The sequence below is a fragment of the Sinocyclocheilus anshuiensis genome, unplaced genomic scaffold (genome assembly GCF_001515605.1).
Source record: "Sinocyclocheilus anshuiensis isolate Anshui unplaced genomic scaffold, SAMN03320099.WGS_v1.1 scaffold81, whole genome shotgun sequence".
NCBI lineage: Eukaryota > Metazoa > Chordata > Actinopteri > Cypriniformes > Cyprinidae > Sinocyclocheilus > Sinocyclocheilus anshuiensis.
Genome location: NW_015537945.1, coordinates 524838 through 542122, shown reverse-complemented (window position 1 = coordinate 542122; position 17285 = coordinate 524838). Strand labels below are relative to the sequence as shown.

The window sequence follows — 17285 nt, the reverse complement described above, 5'->3', positions numbered from 1 at the left end:
GAGACGTGCTGCTCTCTCTCTCTCTCTCTCTCTCTCTCTCTCTCTCGTAACTGCATTAATAACTGCATTAGTCTGGCTCAAACCTCCGTTGCTAGGTCTAAAATTACGTTTTTGAATTAGCAACAGAGGTGTTGGATGAGATGCGGAAGAAATGAATCATACTCTCAATAGCGTTTTAAGTAGAAAAACCGGACAAATGCCTTGAAATATATCATCTGATCGATGTCTTGAGGTGTGGTAATCGTAGTATAAGTGGAATAATTGACTTCAACTATTCCTCACATAATTGAGAGCTATCAATTTAACATTTATTAGACTTTAAAAAAAATAACAACTAATTTAAGTTAACTTAAAACAATCTTCACATAAACCCATTAAATGTCACCTGTGCCCGTCAGCAAGTATAGAAAATATAATTTAATAAAGTTATCAAACACTAAATTCTAAATTAAATAGAGATAAAGCTTAATTGATTTCAGTTATTGATTTCCTCTTTTTTGTTTACATCTCAGAATTGCGTCATATAAACTCGCAATTCTGACTTTTTTTTCTCAGAATTGTGAGATATAAACTCACAATTGCAAGAAATAAAGTCAGAAATATAAACTCGCAATTCTGACTTTTTTTCTCAGAATTGCGAGTTATAAAGTCCAGTTTTAAGGAGAAAAAAAATACTATGTTCTCAGAATTGTGAGTTTATATCTCACAATTCTAACTTTATAACTCGCAATTGCGAGTTTATATCATGCAATTCTGAGAAAAAAGGCAGAATTGCGAGTTTGTATCAGGCAATTGTGAGATGTAAACTTAAAATTGTGAGAAAAAAAGTCAGAATTGTGAGATAAAAGTCGCAATTTTTTTTATTCAGTGGCGGAAACGGGCTTCCATACATCGCAGCAGCTGGTTATTAGGATATTTTGGCTGCTACTTTAAGAGCTGCCACTGCTGAACTTGATGCGGATCTGATACTGCTTTAAATGTGACTTATAAATAATAAATACTTACATGCACAGTTTTAAGGCAGCTTTTAATCGCCTTTTTCTGTAACTTCGTGACTTAACTGATGAAATAACCATGACATTACGTGCTCAGAGTTTCTTTCGTGCTTTGAAATGAAATGATATGTCATGCATATATATGTAGATTGCACCTCATACTGGACTACATTTCCATCATTTCTTCCCAAATCTTTTTCATCCAAATTCAGGCGTCATCTGTTGTCCACACAGTAATAACGGTCGGCAGGTGTGTGGAGTAACTCACCGCCCTGCGTGCCGCCCCGTGTGCTAGGACGTTCTTCTCTTTGCTCAGCTCTTCCTGTATCACCCTCTGCAGGAGAGAAGCATTTGGTCCCCGCAGAACAGACACCAGCTGCCCTCCCTACAACATGACAACACCAGCCCATCATGTCCAGCAAACAGATCAGGTGTGAACACCATCTCACAGCAACAAGTCACTTTCACAACAGCACATATTTCAAAATTAAACCTGACATTTCCACCACTGAATAAAAGTATAAATAAGGTAATTGCAACTTTTTATCTAAGAATTCTGACTTTTTTTTTTTTACAATTGCTAGTTTACATCTCACAGTTCTAACTTTTTCCCTGAATTCTGAGTTTATATCTCACAATTCAGACTTTTTTCTCAGAATTCTGAATTTACATCTTGCAATTCTGTTTTTTTTTCTCGCCATGGAATAAAAAAATGAAACTTGATGACTTTTTATCTTACTACATTTTTTTTTCTCTTGCAGTTGCAAGTTTATATCTGTTTAAGTTAATATCTGACAGAATTATGAGATAAGAAGTCAGAATTACCTTTTTTAATTTGTTTTCCCCGTGGCTCAAATAAGCTTCAATAGCTTTAGGACTATTTAATTTTTATTTGTTTGTTTGTTTACTTTTTTTTTTTGCATTGTTTCCCATTATTCCCAGGACAATTAAGCACACTTTTCCCCAAAATGTAAATTATTATAATGTATCCAGATGTTTTACTTTTGAATTTGTTTTTAAATAATGACAATTATTTTACCTCTCATTAAACTCTATTACTTTAAAACAGTATTTTATTTATATCGGCATAAATTAATAGCAGTGCAACTGATACCTCTATGATATATAAATCCTTTACAATTTAAATGATATATATTACAGTTTTTCTCAGTCGCTTTGGCGCATTTCTCAGATCAGAAATGAAATTCTCAAAACTACTTGTTCAAACTCCACATCATCTAGTCACTTGCGCACATCAAAAAAGCAGTTTCTCATTCTTTTGAACAAGTTGCGATTGCTTTGGTACATTCATGCAATTGATTATGTACATTTGTCTGCGGTTTCCTATATTATCAGTTGCTAATGTCATGTTGCTCAAAAAAATGCATTATATAGTTCTCTGTGCAATAGTTTTACCCCCCAAAACATCTAGTCATTAGTTCATCATCGAAGTCATTAAATGCAAAATGGTTGATCTAGTTGTCATAAACTCTCAAGCATATTTTCTACACATTTCTATTAGACTTTGTGTAAGTTTGCCATGAATTGAGCAGGTGAATGTTGACTTTCACTAATGAAGAGAATGTAGATCAGCTAATGATAAACCAGTTCTCTGAAATAGCTCAAAGGTGCATCTCATGAACCTTTCCTTGGAAAGCATAGACAGAGGGCAACACAAGAGTTACAAATTCTGACAATGGATATTTCCTCCCCTTTGGCCTGGTAAATCAACAGTAGCTCTGTGGCCGATGACATTTCAACCACACCTTCTGTTTTTAGTCAGGTTGAAGCCAGCCTCATCCACATATACTGTATGAAGTTGTGAGATGGTTCACTTGACTCCAATTCCATGTTGCATTGCAAGGGAAGATATTCGTTGTGATGTAGATGAGAATCTGTGGTGCCTGCAAAAGCAAAGTTCTGCCTAAGGAGTGTTTCCTGTGTTTGCCTTTCTAATTTTGGATTTTCACCTTCGTATATCTTCCCATTTATCTTTTGTATATCACAATGACGTTGTACTGTGTTTTTTTTTTTGTGTTTTTTTTGTCAGAGACAAGGACTTTTCATTCTGATGGTACTGATATGTTCATTGACATAAATACTTACTTTTGAGAGTTGAACTAAAGATTTTTAGGAAGTTACAGGCTTTTGCAGGTAATCCATTGTGTGGGGCTGTTTGTACGAATTGTTTTGAGAAATGCACATACTTCTTTGCAAATATTAAGGATGATTCGAGAAATGCACCAAAGCGACTGAGAACAACTGTAATAGTTTTATCACATCACAGTAATTAGATTTGGGTAAAATGTGCTGAATTGTATATAATTGTGTATTATGCTGAATAATGCATAAAATTTGAATGCAGTCATCTTTGTCTATATGCAAAATATGTTTTCTTCTTTTGTTCATTTATTTTGGAGTGAAATCTGAATTAAGAATTAAGTCTGTTTCCTTAACAGGTTTTGCGTCATGTACCCATGTATTATTTGCCTATTTTAACTTGCATTCAGTTTCAGACCCACCGCATAAAACAGAAAGGTGGGCTCACACTTCCCTCTGTACTTCTCCAGAGCTTCAATCCCATCAGCCTCAGCCTGCAGGGATGATAAGACGGCGTGACAGAAATGTCGACATTTAGAATGATTGTTTGTGTGCAATCTAATCTCCAGAGCGGCTTATCTTACTGTGGCAAAATGCAGCAGCTCGTCTCCCAGCTCATTCTTGATTTTTCTAAAGAGACTGACGACGGCGCGGCAGGGTCCACACCACTGCTGGTACACATCCGCCACTGACACACACACACACACACACACACACACACACAACAATCACCACTGCAAAACTCAGACTGCACTTACAGACTTTTGCAGCTCTGCTTGACGTATAAGAAACCAGACAGACAGACCAGCAGAGAGTAATGAGACAGAAAACTGTTTCAACATCTGTGCTGCAGTTTCTTTGTGAACAAAGCAGAATCTCAGTGTGATCAAATGTTGCTGATCTTTTCTCTTCACTTTTCTTCACTGTTTTTGTCAAAAGTTTTTAAGTATTATTGCCACAGTTGATAGATAGTAAGATAGTAAGAATGATATATAGATAGAGAGAGAGAGATGGACAGATGGATGGATGGACAGATAGAGAGTTGAATAGATAGATAAAGAGAGAGATGGATAGATAGAGAGAGAGACAGACAGACAGAGATAGATAGATAGATAGACAGACAGACACAGACAGACAGAATGACAGATAGATGATTCACTCACCTATTAACCCTTTCGTTGCCAAAACTTCACCCCATTGATCGTCATTATTGATATTTACCTGCATTTAAAAGTTTTCAAGAGTTTTCATGGATTTTACAGTTGACACACAAAGTAAACAAACTATAAAACTACAGTCAGACTCAGACCCACTTTCCCCTCATTTACAGTTTAATGCTGATTACAGTCACAGATACTTTTGACAAACCTGTAAACTGATCTCCTTCTTTTTACCAGCCCTAGAAATGCCTTTTTAAGAATAAAAAAGAACGACACGCTTAGCTAATGCAGTAATTATAAGATCGCTAAATCGTTGTTTTTATTTCCACAAAGTTTGAGCGCAGGACAGTGTCAGCGCATGCGCAGCAGGACTGTTTTGCGTCTTCGTCGCCTAGCAACCATTTATTCAGCGTTTCACCGCCACCACCTGCTGGACGGTGCGTGTATTGCAGGTTGTATGTATTATTCTGTGTTAACTGTCAGATAACACCACCAACACGTTGGTGTCACTTATAAATATGCACTGTGGTGATGTTGAATGCTAAATCCATGGTACTGAATGTTTATGTATATTTGTTTATGTTATGTAGCAATGTTATGTTGTGTAGAAACTGATCTTGCTAGTTTGTGATGTTAGTGGTGCTGGACTGGTTATGTTATGAAGAGCTGTTGTTTCTCAAAGGCCTGCATTCCTCCATCATAAAGCTGCTCCAGGGAACACATTCAGCTTCAACAACAGCAAACACTGCAGATTCCAGACGTATTAAACAACAGTCTCAAGATGTGTGTCTCATATCCGTCATATCTGGCAGGAAATAGTTCATCTGGTTAGAATATATAAAGAAAATAAGAGACATATTACACACAATATCAGGTCCAGGTCACATTTCACCCAAAAATCAAAGAAAAACATTAGGCTATATTTTGCATAAAGAAAATGAATTTGCAACATTTTAATTTTAAAGCATGTTTAAGAACCTATATTTTTTAGACATTATTTTCATGACAGTTAAGTACATTTTGCCCTTAATTAGTTGTCTCTTCACTGTTTCCCAGCCTAAATTTGACAGTTATGTATTTGAATTGCATATAACGTGTCCATCCATTTGGATTACACAGTTTAAACGTAAACTAATAAAGTTACTATGTGATGCATATTTGTCAGTAATGAAACTATTAACAGAAAAAGTTTATTATTAACTATTGACATAGTTTATTATTAAATCTATTTAATTGTATCATATTTTCAAAATGCATTTATTCAAACTGCTAGAATCAGCATAAATCTGTTCATTGTGAAAACAATTAGGCTACAATTACTCGTTTCTAAAGTATGAAGATGGTTAAAATATGACTAGCTGTGGAACAGGCAAATGTATGAGACTTAAACTAATTAATTTTTTGATGATAAATATATAAAACTGGTTATTGTATCTTTAAAACGCATTCAGTTTATTAGTTCTATTACAGAAATCTGACCTGTTTCATTTATGTGTGACTGAACAAAAATGCATCACATCAAATGTGTTACTTTGTTTGTTAAAGCTCTGTAATCCAAATGGACAGGTGCAGTTCAAATTCAAAACTTAAAACTGAAATAAAATTAATAAAATCCATACAGACATATTAAAAAACAACAATAGCACAATAAAAAAAAAAGAAGCAATAATGAAAATGACGAACGCACACAACAAAATGAACAAAACTTCAACTAAAAAGAAACTAATTCAAAATATTAAAACAAAACTATAATTGTATCTCAATCAGACTAGAATAACAGCAATATGCTCATAAGCAGCAGATAGTATAGTATAGTATAGTATCGATAGAAGTCATAGGCCACAAAGGGCTGTGTGGTACAGTCATTTTATCATGCTGTCCCTCTTAAAACTTCCTGAACGATTGTAAATAAATCTGTTTTATAAAGCAAGATATGCTGCACCTCTCACTGCTCATAATCAAGCTGATTGTGCTTGTTTGTTGAGTTTATCTCTGAGCACTTCATGCTCAAACTCGCCTCTGCCCTCAGGAAATAACACTTCTTCCCATCCTTACAGTTTCTTCAACAGGCACATGTTTGACTACTTAAAGTGTTGTGTGTCATGTGTTAAAACATGGATGACATGGAATAAAAAGCTGATTGCTGATCTGATGGCCTTGATGTTTGGAGAAAAAGTTGGATACAACTCTGACAGCACAAATAATTTTATCAAATCTTTAATGTATAATGCACTTTGAGCTACTGTACAGACAAAATTGTATTATATTCATGCACTGGTCAATTTTGAGATATGGATCTATTTTGCTTCCATTTCAGACTAGTGGAAAGAAATCAGAAATACACATTTAAGTGCTTATTTGTATTGCACTTCATCTGTTTGTGTCTGTAGATTTCAATTAATGCATAAAGGCTGTTGTTTTTCTCATCTTTAGCAGCACTTGCATACACCAAACTTTTATTCATATATTCTGGAAGTTTTTACTGAGGGGTTTGTTTATATTATATCACTCACTTGGTTTATATAACATTTTATTCCTATAATCAGAGTTTTTTTTTCTTCTGGCTTTTGAACATATATTCTGATTTATGAAGTGATAAAAAGCGAAATCCAAAATCAACAAAATCTAACGAATTTTGCCTGGTTTTATGCAATGTTCACATTTATGTTCTGCAGTTGTATGCAAATTAGTGCTTGTTTAATTAGATAATGCACCAATCGTATATGCAAACATGATATTTCAGAAAACTTGTAATACAAAATAATTGTCAATGTTTGTGGTGTTTTGCCTCAAAGTGAAGACAATCTATTTAAAGATAGATTTCAACAAAGAATTCAACAAAGCCTTTTTTCTATACATCTTAGCCTACTAGGGCACACAAATGTTTGCTATTTAAAGAGTAGCTCTTAATTATATGACTTTGGTGCCCATTTGACCACAAATCTAAGAAAAGCTGCACAAAAACGCCCACTTGTGAGCATGTTTACACACTGATCTAGTTTCAAGGTCCTTTTAGAAAGTCACGTCGATTGTTATGCTATGTGGATGAATTCAGACAGCATGTCTGCACTGTACTGTGCTCAGTTTTCAGTTTTGATGTGCTTTATTGACATGACAAATATTGTCGTTCTACGCAAGCGCGTTGTCCGTGACGTCAGTGCGGTTTGGCGCGTATAAAAGCGCGGGAATGGGCGGGGCTTACTGAAGGAGTGTTTGTGAGAGAAGCTAACAATGGTGCAACTTTCTAAAACTGGAGCGAGAAACACGCTCAAAGCTGGTCATCCTCCCGCAGGTTTGGACTTTTGGTTACATATGGAACTTTTAAAGTCGTTTATAGTCTTTTAATGTTGACTTCTTGTTTTGTTTGCGCTGTTTTAGTAGTTTAAATCCTTTTTTTTTTGTTTTTTTGCTGCAGCGGTTCAGTTTTATTTATTGTAATGTATGTGTTGTGTTTTATTAATTGGTAAGTGTTTATCGCTGCATTATTGTCGTTACTGTGCTTGTGCATGTGTAGTTCAGGCAGGTAAGTTAGTGTTTTTGCAGTGAGAGGAGAACAAACATCCAGCCCTTGTTGTCTTGCACCGGATGTGAGTTCAGAAGACTTTACCTTCAGTTTCTGCTTCTGTTTACTGTACAGCAAACCTTCCGGAGTGTCCCATCACAACAAATAACTACTTTCAAACTAGTCCGTTGCCTGTTTATAAATCGTTCAAATGCGTTAAAATTATCAGCGTTAATATGATCAGGGATTTTGCTCATTAAAGATTTAATGCAGTTGTTTGCAGTCATTTAAAAAAAAATAAAAATACACCCGTTCAAAGCAATGTTTTAATTTTAATTTTTACATTTTTAGGAACTTTGTTTCTTTTGTGTGTTTTTTTTTTGGTTTATATGGTTGTCATTTTTATTTTGATTAATTGATTAGATATAAATGAGAAATGTTGGCATCTATCAATCTAATCTTATCTATCTAATTTCAGGTAACGAAAATTGTATACGTTTTTAGTTAGGAGCAGTGTGGTGTTTATTTTTATTTTTTATTTTTTTTTAATGGTCAGTATTTTAGTGGATCTTGTGCATCAACACTTTAATGTTGAATTTAAAGGTATAGTTCACCCAAAAATGAAAATTGACTCACCCTCAAGTTGTTCCACACCTTTATTCTTCTGGTGGACATAAGATATTTTGAAGAATGTGGTTAACTAAACATTGACTTTCATAGCATGGAAAAAAATACTATGGAAGTCAGTGGAGACCAGAAACTGTTCTACAAAATATCGTCTTTTGTGTTCCGAGCAAAGAAACTCATACAGGTTTGAAGCAACTCGAGAGCAAGTAAATAATGACATAATATTTTTTTTTGTAGCAACTCCCCCTTAAAGCAAGAGTAAATATAGTGATGTGCAAGTTTGATGGTTGTATATCTTTAAAGGTCAAAGGTGAACCTGTGCTGGTTTGAATGTGGGCTCACACACTCAATGTGTTACGCAAACAACCTCCGTTATGAAAAACTATGCCGTTTAGTCACATGACAGTTTCACACAATGTTCTGGGCTGTTTAAATCTTTACAACCGCAAACACTGAACACTCCCCTTATTATGCTGCACTGGAGTGCTGCCTTCACTCACTTTATTAGACTGATGTGAGCGGACAGACCGTTTTGAGTGCACATTTGCACACTCCTCAACCTCAGGCCTCAACAGACCTGCCAAATATTCAGAACAACAGGGCCAGTGAACTGAGATGATGATAGTGGACATCTACAGGGCTCCAGGCAAAACTCACTCACAAAGTGGACTAGGTTTGTGAGATTGGACTCGTATAAGAAAAACAATTGACCCTTTGCTACTCTGAACATCCTATATAGGATAGGAGTGAATTGGTTAAAATGAGTGCAGCGTTGTAGGAAAAAGTGCATAAGTCGGCTAGAATGAAGTGTTAAACTGCAAAGCATTATTATCTGCTTGTGTTTTTTGTTTTTTTTAGTTATCACAAGTACATTTAAATCTTTTATGGAGTTATTTACAACTGCGTAGTTCCTTTTATTTTTAAAATATTTTAAACGCTAATATTTGTAATCACAGTAATTTATGTAATTTTATTCATGTATTAAAAAAAAAAAAAAAAAAAGAATAAAATATTTGGCATGTAATGGCCTGTGCTGATCAAGAATGGAACTATAACATTTTCTAATACGTTCACATTTCTGTAACATTTTCCAAAGGTTTTATACTGAAATTGTGTGAACTTGTGCCTTTTCTTTAGTGAAAGCTGGAGGAAAAAGAGTGGCAAAGAAGAGTGCTGATGATAACGCCAATGTGGAGAAGGAGACCAAGAAAGTGGATAAACCCAGGTAGAGTATCTTCTGACCCATCTGGATTCTTCACAGCACATGACACACATGGTGTAGATGCTAAACCCTGTCTTTCATATCCTGCAGATTAGTTTGGATTGAATTCAGATGTTTTTAAATGCCTCTTCCCTTCTCGTTCAATCTTTCTGGCAGTTTGCTCAATATTTAATGAATATTTTTCATAGAAAATCTGCTGCCTTGAGATGGAATCTCTTGGCCTGCGATGGAATGCAGTGGTTTACTTAAACTGCTGACAGTGACTTTTTTTTTTTTTTTTCGTTTTTTTTTTTAAATATTGCATTCTAGTCTGCAACAAAATATCAGAAGTGATTTAAATGCAAAGTTGTTTTAATTAATTTATTTGTTTTTATAAGTGATTTTTAGTATTACTGCATATCTAAAAAGTGATGATGCAGAAACATGTTGCTAAAAATGCTTCATTGCTTTGCATGAACTCAGTGAATCATGCCGTTGCGAACTGGAAGTGATGTTCATCTCAGTGCCTTTTTTTTTTTTTTTTTTAAATGTTGCATTCTAGTTTGCACCAAAATATCAAGTCATTAAATGCAAAGTTGATGTTTTTTTCTGTGCATTATATATAATTTTTATCAATGGTAGTTTTAGACTTACTGCAGAAATCTAGTGATGAAGCAGAAACGTTGCTAAAAATGCTTCAGCGCTTGAAATCAAGCATGAAATCAATTAACCATTCAGTTGCAGGTTTACAGTGACTTTATCATTGGTGGATTTTTTGTTTTGTTTTGTTTTTTTTGTAAATTTTGCATTCTAGTCCACAACAAAATATAAAAATTGTTTAAATGCAATGTTGATGCATTTTTGTTCATTTATAAGTGGTTTTTAGTCTTACTGCAGATATCTAAAAAGGGAAAAAGCGGAAACGTTCTTCAGCACTTTGCATGAAATCAGTGAATCATGCAGTGAATGCAGCGTTTCAGACTAATCTTTGTTGTCTAGGTCCGCGCCGACCCCTTCCAGAATGCAGCACATGAGTCTTCTCCTGGCTGGTCCACTTGAGAAGGTTTGTTGCAGCATAATAACAAGATATTAATTGCATTGAATGGCAGAGAATGCAATCCCTTAGTGCATTGCCGTTTGGATTCTGCTTTAGAAGGCAGAGAGTGTTTAAAATGTAAAGTGAGTTTATGGCAGTAGGTGTCATAACCAGAAATAAATGCAGCTTCTGTAGTTTGAAACTGCTTCACAGCTGCTGTGCTCTGTTTCTTTCCTCTGCAATTTTTAATTGGAGTGAGAGTGGAAAATAGGACATGGATCATTAATTCAGTTTAGTTCAGTTGAGTTTAGTCCAACTAGGATTATTTTTGGAGCTCATCAACCCACTACAGTGATCTGTGAGTGTCTGGATTTCACCTGCAAGTGTCTGAGACTAAACCAGTGGCTATCAACTAGTTTGGCTACAAGTGGCAGCTACAAAGTGGCAGAAGCGTTTGTTAAATACCTTTGTTTTTTGTTATACCTTTACCAAAGTGTATTGGTGGTTGTTGTTTTTTATTATGACTTTTTTTATTATTATTTTTTTTTTTAAACCTGCTTTATATGTAAGGTTTTTTATTAATTAATTGTGTTTTTTTTTTTTACTGTTTATTTTTAAATGTACTTAATTTGAACTTTAAATCAGTTTTATTTAATTTTAAATTTAGTTTTATATTTTATTTTAAATATTTATTTATAGTTAAATGGTTTATCTGTGTTTATTTATATTTTTAATTGTATTTTTACTATTTGTTGTCATTTTACTTCTAATTTTTATTTATATTTGTATTTTTTTTTATTTGATTACTATTTTAATTTCCATTTTAATTTATTATAATTATTATTATTATTTTAAAGCTTGGGTTTTACCATGAAATTAGCCACTAAAGCTTGCATGGTGTTAACAAATAAACATCTGGAGATTGATTTAATCATTTGATTAGTCGCATATTAAAGGGATTTTTTTTTTTTTTATTATTTAAAGAAATTAAGTGTTGTATTTGTTTTCATCTCCTGCAGCTGGGTCATGATTTCCCCGAGACTCCAGTTTCTGTGCGGCACAGCAGAGTCAGACCGAGCGTGGAGAAACCTCACGTCCCGCGCATCTCCACCTGCATTCAACAGCCACGCAAGTTTTGAGCCAAAATAGCTTTCGCTGCTGAGCTTCTGACACCATGACATGCGGAAGACAACCAGGATGTGTTTTTGTAGGTGAATCATGGATGTGACTTGCTAGCAGATTTGTAACAAAGTTACTGTAATGTGACCTCTGATCAGGTTGTTTGTTGTAGCTTTGCAGCTTCAAAGGTTTTTCTTCATGAATAGAGTTTGTGCTTGAGTTGTGTGGAAGATTCATTAACCCAGTGTGAGTTAAAGCTGTGCTGTTGGAGAGGTTCAGACTGCTGCTTGACTGATATGAATGAATGTTAATATGCTTGGCACTTAATTGTAGCGTGAATATGCATGGAGTTTCTGAACTTTGTTTTTGAAAATCAATGAAACAAACTGTTTTTCCTACTCTCAAAAAAGGAGACTTTCATACTAGTAAAATTCACTTTTCCAGCAAATGAAATGTTGGTTGTAGTTTCATTTCATGACCGTTAGGTGGCGGTAGAATCCATCCAGCAGAACCAAGACATCAATTTGGGTCTTTACCTTTTTTTTTTTTTCTTTTTTTTTTTCACATTGCAAAACACTTCCTAAACAATACATGCACAAGTAAAATGACAAAAAAATAGCATGCAATTGAATTGAAACACAAAATTAAAACAAGTGCTACAATAAATCAAACTTTAGATAATGTAATTTAAAATCGGTATGCTTGTGTTCATGTAAGAAAGTGTTTGTACTATATAAAGCAATTTATCAGATTTGACCAAAGGAAAAAAAGCTCTGGTCAGGCTCAGACACTTAGATTTTATTGTAGCATATTTACACTGACAAAAAATGAACCGCATATTCATAAAGAACTAAAGATACTCTCATTGAGGAACTGACAGTAAACTTACACAAGGAAGGATGTTAAAGGAATAGTTTTCCCAAAAATCTAAATTTGTGGATCCTCGAGTCATCAGTTTGTTTCTTCATCAGATTTGGAGAAATGTAGCATTGCATCAGTGTCTCAGCAATGGATGCTCTGCAGTGAATGGGTGCCGATAGAATGAGAGTTCAAACAGCTGATAAAAACATCACAATAATCCACAAGTAATCCACACCTCTCCAGTCCATCAATTAACATCTGGAGAAGACAAAAGCTGTGTGTTTATAAGAAACAAATCCAAGACGTTTTAAACTTCAAAATGTACTTTCTGACTAAAATGTGAGTCCATAATGCTTCCTTCAGTGAAAAAGTCATCTGAATCAGGAGAGATCTGCACAGTCCAAGCACGGTTTACAAGCCAAAACAGCTCTAAACATGTTTGTGGATTGTGATGTGAGAGACAACGGGAGATGGACTGTTTCACTGGTGGAAACATTATGGAAAAGTATTTTGGTTGGAAGCAATGGTTTTAAGTTAAAATGCTTAATGATGGATTTGTTTCTTACAAACACAGCTTTTGGCTTCACAAGATGTTATCTGATGGACTGGAGTGCTGTGGATTATTGTGATGTTTTTATCAGCTGTTTGGACTCATTCTGACGGCACCCATTCACTGCAGAGCATCCATTGGTGAGCAAGTGATGTAATGCTACATTTCTCCATATCTGATGAAGAAACTATTTTAAGTAAATTTTCAGTTTTGTCTGAACTATTCCTTTAATACATATTTGATGGGAAATGTTACGGTACTGAGTACTGTAATGACCCTTTTAGCCTTGATGTGCTTTAATCTTTGCTGACGTTTCTCATAAAGCATGAGTTTATGGCTTTGTCTAATGTGACGTTTCTCAAGGAAGGCGAGCCAAAGTCTCTGGTCGTGACATGAAGCGCTCTGTGAAGAAACACTGCGTGTGGGGCTTTGAGCTGTCAGTGTGATGAGGGCTGGAGGAAGTGTGTTGTATATTTAGGCGTCTAATGCAGACAGCACAAAAGAGCCCCTATCGAGTGTGTGAACCTGCCAAATGCCAATAATGAGAGCGTGTTTGAGTCTCAAACATACTGGAAGGATAAGACAAGAAGGGAGGATCATAAACACTATCCATTCAAGTTTGGACATGCTTGACTGAATTTGTTGCTCGTAATCACAAAAAAGTTTTGATCTGAAGGTTTCTGGTAAGATGCTTAATATTAGTTTGTTGAGAAATATAAATGTTGTCTATGAATGCATTGCACAATTATTGTTATGACACTTAAGCATGTTTCACCTAAAAACAAAAATGTATAGACTTACTAAAACCTTGCTGTAGTACTATTAAACTTGCTGGGAATAAAGGAAACTACAGTAAGTACTCTAAATATGGTCATAAAAATAGGCTATAAAAAACAATTAAGGGTTAAGATTTGAAAATAAGGTTACTTTTAAATAATTAAATTAAACTTAAGAAACAAATGAATGCACACACAATTAGGCATCATTTTCTTTATGCGAAACATCAAATAAAAAATATATAACAATAATAATATCAAATTTTCTTTTGATTTTGTAATAAAATATCCAGATGCTTATCTGAGATTTGTCTATTTTCTCTTTTTCTTTATTTCTTGTTCTTTGCAAATAAATAAATAAATATCCCTCTACACTTAAAACTAAAGGTTCTTTATTGGCATCAATGATTCTATGAAGAACCTTGAACATCCATGGAACCTTTCAAATGCAGAAAAGTTTCTTTATAGTGCAAAAAGTTTCTTTAGTTTCTTTAGTAAATAGTTCTTTTAGGAACTGTTCACTGAAAGGTTCTTTTGGGAACCAAAAATGCTTCTTCTGTGGCATCACTGAAAAAACACCCTTTTGGTACCTTTTTTTTTTTTAAAGAGTGTATGCCTTGTTCCATTCTTGATTTGAGCTAATATGGATTCAGACTGGTTATGTTGATATCAGATGTAATGCAAATGAGCCACGTTTACCTGTATGTGGATTAGAGACGCACACACACACATTCCCAGCATGCACAGGGAATAAAGGCAATGCCTAGCGTGAGCAAAAGGGTCTAGCTGCAGCTTGCACTCTCAGACGTGCATTCTCAGGCTTGCACTCTCAGACACTTGCACTTCCGCTAGCGACGTCACTTGCAGGCTTTTTTATTTCTATTTTGTTCTATTTATTGATTACTTTTTGTTTGACTCTCTCAGCATTTTACAACAGTATAGCCAGGTGGTGAAGACAAGACAAAATAAACTAAATTACGAATGGCGCTTGCACTCTCAGACGTGCATTCTCAGGCTTGCACTCTCAGACACTTGCACTTCCGCTAGCGACGTCACTTGCAGGCTTTTTTATTTCTATTTTGTTCTATTATTGATTACTTTTTGTTTGACTCTCTCAACATTTTACAACAGTATAGCCAGGTGGTGAAGACAAGACAAAATAAACTAAATTACGAAGTCACTTGCAATCGCCACTTGCACTCTCCGATACCTGCGACGTCACTTGCAATCGACACAAATCGTGCGTGTTGCCAATGGAGACAAGACGCTGTGGTGGTGATTAAACGATTAAAACTAATTTAGTACCGTAACCTACAGGGTCCTGCAAGAAAAAGACAAGACCCGCAAATCCGTGGCCACAGAATAGCAGAATATGAACGCAATGCGCAAAGTCTAACCAATGGCTAACCACAAAACGTGGCATAATGTGGCATAATGGACTAAGATGATAAAGACCAAACTCAATGCTCTTCATTATTAAAATATAGCTTACATAACTAATATACAGGCAAGTAGGTGAGCCAGAAGTGCAAGTGTCTGAGAGTGCGAGCCTGAGAATGCACGTCTGAGAGTGCAAGCGCCAAGCTGCAGCCAGACCCTTCTCAGCGTGAGGCTTAGAAATATCCCACAAATGAATCCAGAGACTGATTCTAATGCTGATATATTTCACATCACAGCTTGTTTTGCATTCATGTATTTTTATGAAGCATATTCCAATCTCATTGTCCTCGGTGAGCTGCTTTCAAACAAAAGTGCATTTGTTTTTTATAGTCAAGTAAGTACCTGGATTACCCTATGCTGAGTTTCCAATATTCAACAAATCCAGCTACAGCATGAAACCTGTACTTATGAAGCATCTTCATTTTTCAGAGTGATTGTCTATGTCCAGAATGGAATTCAGCCTTAACATGCCAGTCTAGTCAGAAAAGAGATGCTGAAAATCACTGCTGGATATTACTTCACAAATTCATGTCACACTGAAAATAGAAAGTCAAGTTGTATTGTATTGCATTGAGGAATTCAGTATTTTATGCACATTTTGGCAAATGTATGAATTTACTGCATGTATAGAAAAAAATGCATATACTGGAAATTTCGCAGTATGAATAGTATGCTATTGCAAACATTGATGTACTGAAACGGAAAGTTAGGCCTTTTAGTTTACACTATGATTTTCTACTTTTAAAGTGGAAAGCATGTACCCAGCTAACAAAAATATATTCTAAGAACATTTTGCAGTAAGTTATGAAAACAGTATTTCTGAATGTTCTCTGAACGTTCAAAATGTCCAGTTTTTGAAATGATTTAAACATGTTTGGTTATGCGAACAATAAGGGAACATTCCATTTGATCATTTTGCAATCATTATGGGAGCGTTACATTTGAACGTTCTCTGAACATTCTGAAACAAGAAACATTTAAAAAATATCAGACAAATGTCCAACTAAATGTTTCAGAAAAAATACTTTCCATGAACAATGAATACATAATGTTTTTGTGCTAACATCATAAGAGACCAGATAACTTTGAACAAACGTTATCATCGTTACTGGAAGAATGTTGATAGAACTTTGACAGAACGTTTTGAGCACGTTCCCTGTTAGCTGATGAAAATCTCAGAGCTAAAAGACAAGGACTGAAAGCCACAAACTCTCATTTTGATTTCATGGGCCCTTTAATGTGATCTAACCATGTGTTTAACATATTTCAGAACTCTTAGATGTGTGCCTCTTTAACGTTACGCATTACACAAGCAGCGTTTGTTAGGAGAAGCCTTCATGTGGGAACTCCACCACATCACAAATCATCTCAGTCAGCAGCTGTTGAGCAGAGCAGCACAGCAGCGAATTCACATTCACCGTCACAGACACGACCATCAGACCTGGACCAGAGCCACTGGATGCCCACAACAGGTGTGTGTGTGTGTGTGTGTGTGTTGGTTGGTTATAGATTACAGCAGGATGATCACATACACACTGCATGCTGTTGGAATTACTCAGACTCAATGTCTGCTTGACAATAGGTTGATGTACAGAATCAGAGCCGGTACAAAAAGTCTTTTCAGTGTTGTAAATAAAGATTAATGGAGAACATTTAACAAGAAAATACTATTGCAGCACTTCATTTTAACCTACTTCAACTTAAAAACAGAAGTTCAGTCAGTGCATGAAATGTTTAAGTATAATCAGTTATTTAAACAAATCATATTAAAGTGACTTAAAAATGTGGTTGAATCTTGTATAGCTTAAATATATTAAAAATGAAGTTGAAATCAGGTAAATTAATTTGATTAATAATGAAAAAACATGTTGGCATTATTATATATATATATATATATATATATATATATATATATATA

The 17285-nt window shown here is 35.0% G+C and overlaps 1 protein-coding gene and 1 pseudogene across 1 annotated transcript; one reads left to right on the top strand and one right to left on the bottom strand.

The window, feature by feature from the left end:
* The window catches only part of LOC107663952 (thioredoxin domain-containing protein 6-like), a 19254-nt pseudogene extending 12994 nt beyond the window's left edge, over positions 1–6260 (bottom strand).
* Positions 6261–7444: 1184 nt separating this feature from the next.
* On the top strand, positions 7445–12188 carry LOC107663915 (death-associated protein-like 1-B). Its single transcript, XM_016454320.1, has 4 exons — positions 7445–7547; positions 9522–9609; positions 10585–10648; positions 11641–12188. The coding sequence occupies exons 1-4, from the start codon at positions 7487–7489 to the stop codon at positions 11758–11760; spliced, it is 333 nt and encodes a 110-aa protein (XP_016309806.1). The 5' UTR covers positions 7445–7486; the 3' UTR covers positions 11761–12188.
* The last annotated feature ends 5097 nt before the right edge of the window (positions 12189–17285 follow it).

Bases quoted from the DNA above. Each gene is read 5' to 3' on its own strand.
- LOC107663915 (XM_016454320.1), top strand. From the start codon at position 7,487: ATGGTGCAACTTTCTAAAACTGGAGCGAGAAACACGCTCAAAGCTGGT. The intron at 9,610-10,584 runs GTAGAGTATCTT...TTTGTTGTCTAG, and splicing joins AAGAAAGTGGATAAACCCAG to GTCCGCGCCGACCCCTTCCA. The intron at 10,649-11,640 runs GTTTGTTGCAGC...CATCTCCTGCAG, and splicing joins TGGCTGGTCCACTTGAGAAG to CTGGGTCATGATTTCCCCGA.